General features: G+C 35.5%; 2 protein-coding genes across 3 annotated transcripts in view; one reads left to right on the top strand and one right to left on the bottom strand.

Annotated features, from left to right (window-relative positions):
* The window catches only part of reep6 (receptor accessory protein 6), a 6,680-nt gene extending 4,533 nt beyond the window's left edge, over positions 1-2,147 (bottom strand). For both annotated transcript variants that reach the window (XM_016559222.1, XM_016559221.1), the window contains exons 1-3: positions 1,695-2,147; positions 1,129-1,222; positions 830-968 (exon numbers count right to left, since the gene is read on the bottom strand). In XM_016559222.1, the coding sequence (XP_016414708.1) occupies positions 830-968; positions 1,129-1,222; positions 1,695-1,821 (360 nt within the window). In that variant the 5' untranslated portion in view covers positions 1,822-2,147. The remainder of the gene's footprint in view (positions 1-829; positions 969-1,128; positions 1,223-1,694) is intronic.
* Positions 2,148-3,437: 1,290 nt separating this feature from the next.
* LOC107745344 (tetraspanin-33) lies at positions 3,438-8,776 on the top strand (the record flags this gene model as incomplete). The annotated part of the gene is made up of 6 exons (XM_016559213.1): positions 3,438-3,581; positions 5,429-5,486; positions 5,689-5,813; positions 5,912-5,986; positions 6,087-6,182; positions 8,648-8,776. Coding segments are annotated over exons 1-6 (555 nt in total), but the record flags the coding sequence as incomplete, so codon positions are not given.
* Between the last annotated feature and the right edge of the window lie 193 nt (positions 8,777-8,969).

Below are 8,969 nucleotides of genomic sequence, written 5' to 3' on the forward strand. Positions count from 1 at the left end.
AAAAAAATTCATCCCCCTCACAGTTGTCATGAAGGGCAAAATTAGTTATATAGACCAAAATAATTTTTTGAACCAGGCTGTAAACATGTTTTTTTCTGCTGTAAATTTGGGCATTTTAACATGGGGAGTCTATGGGATTGACTCCCTTTTGCAGCCAGCCTCTAGCGGCCAGTTGATGAATTACAGTTTAAGTCACTTCCTTGTTGGCTTCACGAGAGAGAGCGGGAGGTTGCCGCTTGGCTGAAACCTAAAGATGTCAGAGTTCCGCTCACCATGCAACTGATACTCGACTGCCATTGGCTCATTTGCGTTCGAGGGGAGGGGCTTACCGATAGGTCAATTGCGAGAAAAAAGTCAGAATAGTGAGTTTATATCTCACAATTCTGACTTTATAACTGGCAATTGTGCGAAAAAAAAAAGTCAGAATTGTGAGATAAAAAGTTGCAAGTACTTTTTTTTTATTCAGTGGCGGAAACGGGCTTCCATACAACACTGACTGTAACATATAATTCCAATAAAATAAGATAAAAATAAATAAAAAATATTGTGCATCTGTATAGTGTGATTGATTTTAAAATTATGTTAAAAAACAAATGCTAAAACCAAACATATGCCCTTGACCACTAATATGGACAAACTGGCAGATGTCTAAAGACCAACTACAGAGCTGTCCTAAATTAAAGAGCTTGCCAAACAACGAATTAACCTCTCAGATGGAGTATGACAAAGGAAGGCAGAATCTTTCCGCCAATTAGCAGAAAGAAGCTAATAACTGATCCTCTTAAATCAGATATTAGCCAGAGAAAGCATCTGGCCTTGTTCTACCTACCTTACACACATAGTAGAAAGGAAACCAGTGAAGAAAAATGTCAGAGAAGAATTCACCCACGCTGAAGAAACCGTAGATTACCCAGTATGTCAGCCATTGTGTGTCATCCTCCTTATCAGGACTTTCTATTGCTTTGATACTAAAAATGTAAACAGAACAAAATCTGAATACCCAAGTTAAGAAGTTACTGCAACCAAAAAAAAACACTATAATAAAGATTTATTGTAGGTAACGATAACTGATGATTTGTAAAAAAAAAAATAATAAAAAAAAAAAAAACTTAAAAGCACATAACTCACGAGTAATATGCAGGATAAACAAAACCAATCAGATTGCAGAGCAGAGAAGCGCCGTATCCAAATAATAAATATGCTCCGGTCACACCAGCAGCACCTGTTGGAAGAAAATCATAAAATGTCCTTGTGTAAACAGCAAAATCACATGTGAAATGACTGTAAATAACTAGCTATCATGGGTAACTGTTTTTGGATGAAGCCTCAAATGTAATCTTTAGCACTATTTTTCAAAGTAGAGTTAGATGTTGAGGGATGAAGGCGAAGTCACGGGTTGGTTACGTCAGACAACGTCAGACAAAATCTCCCTTTGAGGAACTTCATTATTCAGAAATTGATTCATACATTTCAGCTATTTTTCTGTCCTTTTCATGAAGGGAAATTAATTTCTCCTTATTCATGATGTTATGATATTTGTCATTTATTTCACATGCCAATAATAGGCTTCTGTGTAAGCAGCTTCGACTGACTTGAGCACCTGTTACATCAAAATTTAGGATAACATAGCCTACGGGTACTTTTTATTAAATATACAGAACATGAAACGGGCTTTATATAAAATCAGGACTTACCGAGCGCTAAATAACGTTTCTTGATGCCTGTTTTTTCTTCGATTTTATTGAGACAGTCGGTGACTATATTCTTCTCGTTCAAAAAAGCCTCGACGCGGTCTTTTATCTTTGCAAATATGGTAAACATCGCGGCTTAAAAGGAAAGTGTAACGTTATGCAGTTAAACACAAGTGTATGGATGATAACGTGTCTCTGGGCTGTTTTCGCTGACTGGACTCAGACTCAATCCGCTTACTGTCAGACTAGTGGCGCGTCTGTGGAAGGATTTCAGGACTCCAGACTGACAGCTAACACCAATTACACTTCATTCAAGACGTCAAACTAGTGCAAAAGATGAGGAATCTTAAAATACATTTTAAAATTTAACTTAAATGCATTTGGTTACTTTAGCTTACGGCTATCGCCCTATTGGCTCACACCTGATTATGTAGGCTAATCAATAGGCTATCAATAAATTTCAGTAGCATACTAAACAGTTGTAACCACTAGGGGACTCTGCTCACCTGACATTACGTCAGTCTCGTTATTTCTGCAGCACAGGAATCTGAACTGTGCCAAATAAATGTTCGTTTAATAAGTAAAATAAATGTACTTTTCAAATCATCACTATTAGCCGAAGTAGCATATCTAAGCCAATTTAACCATAATATTTCTTCACTCTGCTCTTTCTGCCAAGAGGAAGAAGAATCTAATTTCACATTTATTCTATTTCTGTTACAGTTTTTTACGATTGCTTAAGCACAATTTTGAAAACAGGGCCCGGTTTGTCAAAACACTACACACAATTAACACAACCCTACACCAAAGTAGCACAACACTACCTGCTCCTTCTCCTTCTCCTCCTCCTCCTCCTCCTCCTCTCACCCTCACTCTTCTTCTGACTCCTTCCATTTTGGTTGAAGGCAGGTGAACCTACCTGCTGCATTTTTATAGTGCTTAAACCTGATTGGTGTGTCTACAATTTAGCAATCATGTGTTTGTGCACCTGATGGCTGTGTTTAACAGATTGGCTCATAGGTGTGGTAATTTGACAGTCAGTGCTTTGGAATTGCAAGGAAGTGACATCATGATATACTTCTGTGTCTGATGTATACAAGTGTGTTTAGTGTTTTGCAAATCACTGTGTGTAATGTTTTGCAAATAGTGTGAAGCTGACAATGTGCTTACAGTTGTGAAAATCTAGCCTTGTGTTTTGCTCCTTGAGTGTAAGGTTTTGCTAATTGTTGGAAAAGTTTAATTTTAGTGTGTAAGCAATCGTAAAAAACTGTAAACAATTTTGGCTTCAAATATCAGCTTCCCTACGTCTTGTGTTCCACCAGCTCAGCTATTTCTATCTGGTTCTTTTCCATTATCATGTTTCTGAGAATAACGAGTTAGATGATGTCTTAAACTTTATATGTATGATGGGTAAATACCATATCCACCAAGACAAATACCTTAAATTTAAACCCAGTTGCAAAATATTAGCTTCTGATTTACAATTATTATTGTCATCACTTCAAAAAGTCCCCTGCAATAAAAAAAAAGCTCTGACGACATCTCGTACGGTCTCTCTCTTTCTCTCTTTCCTTTGTTTCCACCCCCATGTTTTATGTTCTTTGGTCTGTATTATATTTCTGCAAAGAAAAAGAAAAACACCGAATCTATCTGATAGCTTACTGGAAATGCATAGACAGACAGGTATGCGAATACCTTGAGCAGGCAAGCACGTGCATGTCGTTATGGCGAAATGGGGGGAATAACCTGAAGCACTAATGTCACGTTACCTCGGAAGAATAAAACGCTGTCTTTGTTTTTTAATGACACGGAGATAAGATGAAAACCAGGAGAAAGAAATCATTCAGAGCCATAAAGTACACGTTATTTGTGTTTTGCTACATCTTCTGGGTAAGAGTGTCTCTTGTAATCAATGTAGCATATGCTGATTTATGGAGCAACAATGTGTTTTGTGTATTGTTTTTTTTTTTTTTTTTTTTTTTTTGAATGGGGGGAATTCAAAGCTGTTATCTGGAAATGAATTAAGGGCAAAAGTTGCACTGTATAGCTTTTCGCACTGGTCTGTGAAAAAATACATGCCACGTGAGTGTGGGGAATCTGGTGGTGAGACACAACATTCACATTTGCCAATAGGGTGAATTCAGGTAAAGTGGGTCGTTTAAGTTTGATTACCCTTACCAAAAAGTAGTATACTTTATTTTATTTTAGTAAGTATACTTAAGTAAAGTTCAAGTATATTTTTAAGTATACTTTATGTAGTAAGTATACAAATATCAGTGTACTAGTAGTATACTTGTAAGTGTACTATTTCAATACTCCTTGGGACTAAATTGGCCCACTTTCTAGTATATAAAAGTATACTTTTAAGTATACTTTAAGTATAACAGTAGTAAACGTTGAGTACACAACTAGTTTACATCAAAAATTTTAGCTTGTACTGCAACTACACTAAAAGTGAACTTATAAAGTCAAGTATACTTAAATGTCATTTTAAGTATATTTCTGAGAAGTACATAATGCCCATTTCTGAGAAGTACATAAAAAGTAGACTAAAAGTATACTTTCCTATTTTTAGTTTAAAAGAAGTATACTAATAGCACACTTGAATAAACGTATTTTTCGTAAGGGTATACTTTGCTCAATGGGTTTACAATTTCAAAGCATAAAATTGTCTTACATTAAAGAGACACTTTCTTTAAAATGATAAAATCGTTTTGGCTGATTCTTTATGACACTGGTGATTGTGATTACACTTCAAAGGATGACTCCCTCATCATGAACACGAAAATGTAAACAAATATTATTGTGACAGTATTATTTGTCACTTCAGTTAACATGGATTAAAATTAAATATATATATATATATATAAAGTAAAGTGTGGCCACCTTGAACCTTCACTTAGCTAAATAAATTGTAGACTACTAATACATTAAGTAAATTGACATTCACTTGTTATTTTTATAATTAACATATATATCTGACTTTTTACAAAACAGATATGAGTGTGCAGTCAGGATAATCAATTCAGATATGGAAGAAAGCAAGCAGAAAGGATGGCAAAGCTTGAAGTTGAATCTGAAGTGAAAAAGGGAAGACAGGAGCAAAACAGAGTAAAGCTATAAAACATGGTCGCAATTACATTTCATCTAAAGTTTTACAACAATACACTTTAAATGCTCATTTTATTCATTTTCTACGCCTATTTGTTATTGCATGTGTTATAGTCACAGTTTAGTGTTGTTCATTTGCATCAAAATTGCATTAGATTTCATCAAATTTAATATCAACACAACATTCTATCAGTTGTTTTGAATTTTACACATGAATTGAGTGAATTTATTAACTTTACTCATAGCCCATGCTATATGTTTTCATGTCAGGTTTGTTAAATATGTTTGTTTGATCATATTAAACAAATATATTTGTATAATTTCTATTTAAGATACAAGATCTTTTTTTTGTTGTTGATAAATCAAAGATGGCCCACTTTAACTGAAAAGACATTTATCTGGAGTGCAAGTTACCTTAAAGTTAACAAGATGAGGTAATATCTAAAGTATCTGCTCAATAAAAAAAAAGCCCCACCTTACCAGAAGAATTCACCCTATTAACTTGTGAACAATATGCATATTAAATTGTATTTAATGTTGTGCCTATACTGCATGTTGTTGAGAAAATTTGAATGGAATTTAAGTGTTGAAGACATTTTATACAAATTAGTGTTGTTGTGCTAAAGGTGTTCAGTGCTGTTCTAATTGCTGTTGGAATCTATGCCAAAGTTGCCAAAGAGTCAGGTATGTAAACAACATTTACCATATTCTTTCATCTTTTGTAATGAAAGAAGCTTGCAAACCCTTAAGAATGACAAAATATGTGTGCATATTACATTATACTGTATTATGCTTACCAAATCAGTTTCAGTATGTTGTTAATGAAGATATGTCAACTACCCATGTACATTTTACGCTGTATATATTTTTCGCTAATGCTTCACAGATGTAGTGGACACGCTGATGGCAGATCCAGCGCTGCTGTTGATCATCGTGGGTTCTCTCATGTTCACCATCACGTTTTTTGGCTGTTTCGGAGCTCTGCGCAACATCTCCTTGCTGCTCAACATGGTCAGATATTCTTATCCTTATACTGTGACAAGCCCGATTTTAGTCACAAGTATGATTTTTGGTTTTTATATATTTAAAAAGAAATCATATCTGTCCAGTTTGTAGGAATTTTGTTGGCCATTCTGCTTCTTCAAGTAACAGCCGCTGTTCTGGGCCTTCTGTTCTCTGAAAAGGTAAAGAATCACAGAAGTACAAGAACAAACTTTGGACCAGAATCCATCTTGGAGAAATTATGCGATATTTAAAACGACTACTTTCAATATTTGTTGGTAGGTTCAAGAGAGGACAGAGCAGCTGATGATGAAGGCGATTGTACGCTATCGTGATGATCAGGACCTGGAAAATGTGATTGATTTTGTACAGAAAAAGGTGAATGAACTTTATATATACACATACTGTATGCAAAAAATACAGTAAAAAACATAATGTGAAATATTATTACAATTTAAAATAAGTTTTCAATTTTAAAATTGCAAAATGTAATTTATTCCTGTGATGGTAAAACTATATTTTCAGCATCATTACTTCAGTCTAATATGCTGATTTGCTAAACATTTCTTATTATTACACTCGAAAAAATGCTGGTTTAAATACAACCCAGTGCTGGGTAAAATATGGACAAACCCAGCAATTGGGTTGTTTTAACCCAGCGGTTGGGTTACTAACCAGAAGGTTGGGTTAAACATTTAACCCAACCACTGGGTCAAAACAACCCAATTGCTGGGTTTGTCCATATTTTAACCAACACTGGGTTGTATTTAACCCAGCATTTTTTCGAGTGTATCAGTGTTGATGTTGTACTGCTTAATACAATCTTTTTTTTGTGGAAAGTATGATACTTTTCAGAATTCTTTGATGAATAGAAATTATAATAGAATTTATAAGTCAAGTCAAGTCACGTTTATTTATATAGCGCTTTTAACAATACAGATTGTGTCAAAGCAACTGAACAGCATTAATTAGGAAAATAGTGTGTCAATAATGCAAAATGACAATAGTAAACACTAATTTTTCAGTTAAAGGCAGTTCATCATTGAATTCAGTGATGTCATCATCCAGCTCAGTTCAGTTTAAATAGTATCTTTGCAATCAAGTCAACGATATCGCTAGAAATGAAGTGTCCCCAACTAAGCAAGCCAGAGCCGACAGCGGCAAGGAACCAAAACTCCATCGGTGACAGAATGGAGAAAAAACCTTGGGAGAAACCAAGCTCAGTCGGGGGGCCAGTTCTCCTCTGACCAGACAAAACCAGCAGTTCAATTCCAGGCTGCAGCAATGTCACATTGTGCAGAGGACTCAACTGGCTCCTGTGGTCTTGTCCCCATGGCCGTCTGAGACAAGGTCTTTACTGGGGATCTGTATCTGGGGCTCATCTAGTTGTCCTGGTCTCCGCTGTCTTTCAGGGCTGTAGAGGTCCTCTCTAAGTGCTGATCCACCATCTGGTCTGAATATGTACTGGATCCGGGCGACTGCAGTGGCCATCTGATCTGTATACAGACTGGATCTGGTGGCAGCGGTGACCTCGGAATAAGAGAGAAACAGACTAATATTAGCGTAGATGCCATTCTTCTAACGATGTAGCAAGTACATCGGGTGTTATGGGAAGTGTTCCCGGTTCCGGTTGACCTAATTAATGCAGCCTAAAAATCCTTTAACGGATTTGAATATTAGAAGCGTATTAGTGTGTTATGAGTAAGCCAGGTTAAAGAGGTGGGTCTTTAATCTAGATTTAAACTGACAGAGTGTGTCTGCCTCCCGAACAATGTTAGGTAGGTTATTCCAGAGTTTGGGCGCTAAATAGGAAAAGGATCTGCCGCCCGCAGTTGATTTTGATATTCTAGGTATTATCAAATGGCCAGAGTTTTGAGAACGCAGCGGACGTGGAGGACTATAATGTAACAAGAGCTCGTTCAAATACTGAGGTGCTAAACCATTCAGGGCTTTATAAGTAATAAGCAAGATTTTAAAATCTATACAGTGTTTAATAGGGAGCCGCTGCAGATGCGCTGCACTCGCGGTTTTAGAATAAAAGCGAACGATCAAATTAATCAGATTAGGTTGATAGATAATATCAGAAGTATGGTGGGAATTAAGTTATATTTTATCACTTTAAACAACAAAAAATAAAGTATTAAGTTATTATATAATAATGGTATTTATTTGAAATAGAAATCTTTTGTAACATTATGAATATCTTTACTGTTACTTTTCATCAGATTCATGTAGTTAAGTGAAGTGACATGTGGTCAAGTATGGTGACCCATACTCGGAATTAGTGCTCTGCATTTAACCCATCCAAAGTGCGCACACACACAGCAGTGAACACATACACCGTGAACACACACCCGGAGCAGTGGGCAGCCATTTATGCTGCGGCGTATTACACTCTAAAAAATGCTGGGACAAAACAACCCAATTGCTGGGTTTGTCCATATTTTACCCAGCACTGGGTTGTATTTAACCCAGCATTTTTTATAGTGTATCAGTGTTGATGTTGTACTGCTTAATAAAATCGTTTTTTGTGGAAAGCATGATACTTTTCAGAATTCTTTGATGAATAGAAATGATAATAGAATTTATAAGTATTAAGTTATTATATAATAATATAATAGTATTTATTTGAAATAGAAACTTTTGTAACATTATGAATATCTTTACTGTTACTTTTCATCAGATTCATGTATTCTTGCTGAACAGAAGTATTAACTTTTAACATTAACATTTCTGACCCCATACATTTGAACAGTATAGTGTAAGTATGTGAGATTGATGAATGGCCGATGCATGCAAAGATTACACTGTTGATCTTTCTATAATCTTACTATATCCTGTAGTTCAAGTGCTGTGGCGTGGATTCCTATTTAGACTGGTCTAAAAACATGTACTTCAACGCATCTGACCAGAACCCCAGTCTGGAGGCCTATGGAGTGCCCTTCTCCTGCTGCATACGGCTAAAGAATGAGGTCAGATAGTCAAAATCAAATATTACTGTTAGTATTACTGCAATTAATTCATGAAACATTTAAAGTATTTTTATACATTTTTTAAAATTATTGCTGGGAAACGATTAATCGCGATTAATCACATCCAAAATAAAAAATTTTGTGTACGTAATATATGTGTGTGCTGTGTATATTTATTATGTATATATAAATA

This window comes from Sinocyclocheilus rhinocerous, unplaced genomic scaffold, assembly GCF_001515625.1.
Source record: "Sinocyclocheilus rhinocerous isolate Xijiao unplaced genomic scaffold, SAMN03320098_v1.1 scaffold1730, whole genome shotgun sequence".
In the NCBI taxonomy this organism is placed as follows: domain Eukaryota; kingdom Metazoa; phylum Chordata; class Actinopteri; order Cypriniformes; family Cyprinidae; genus Sinocyclocheilus; species Sinocyclocheilus rhinocerous.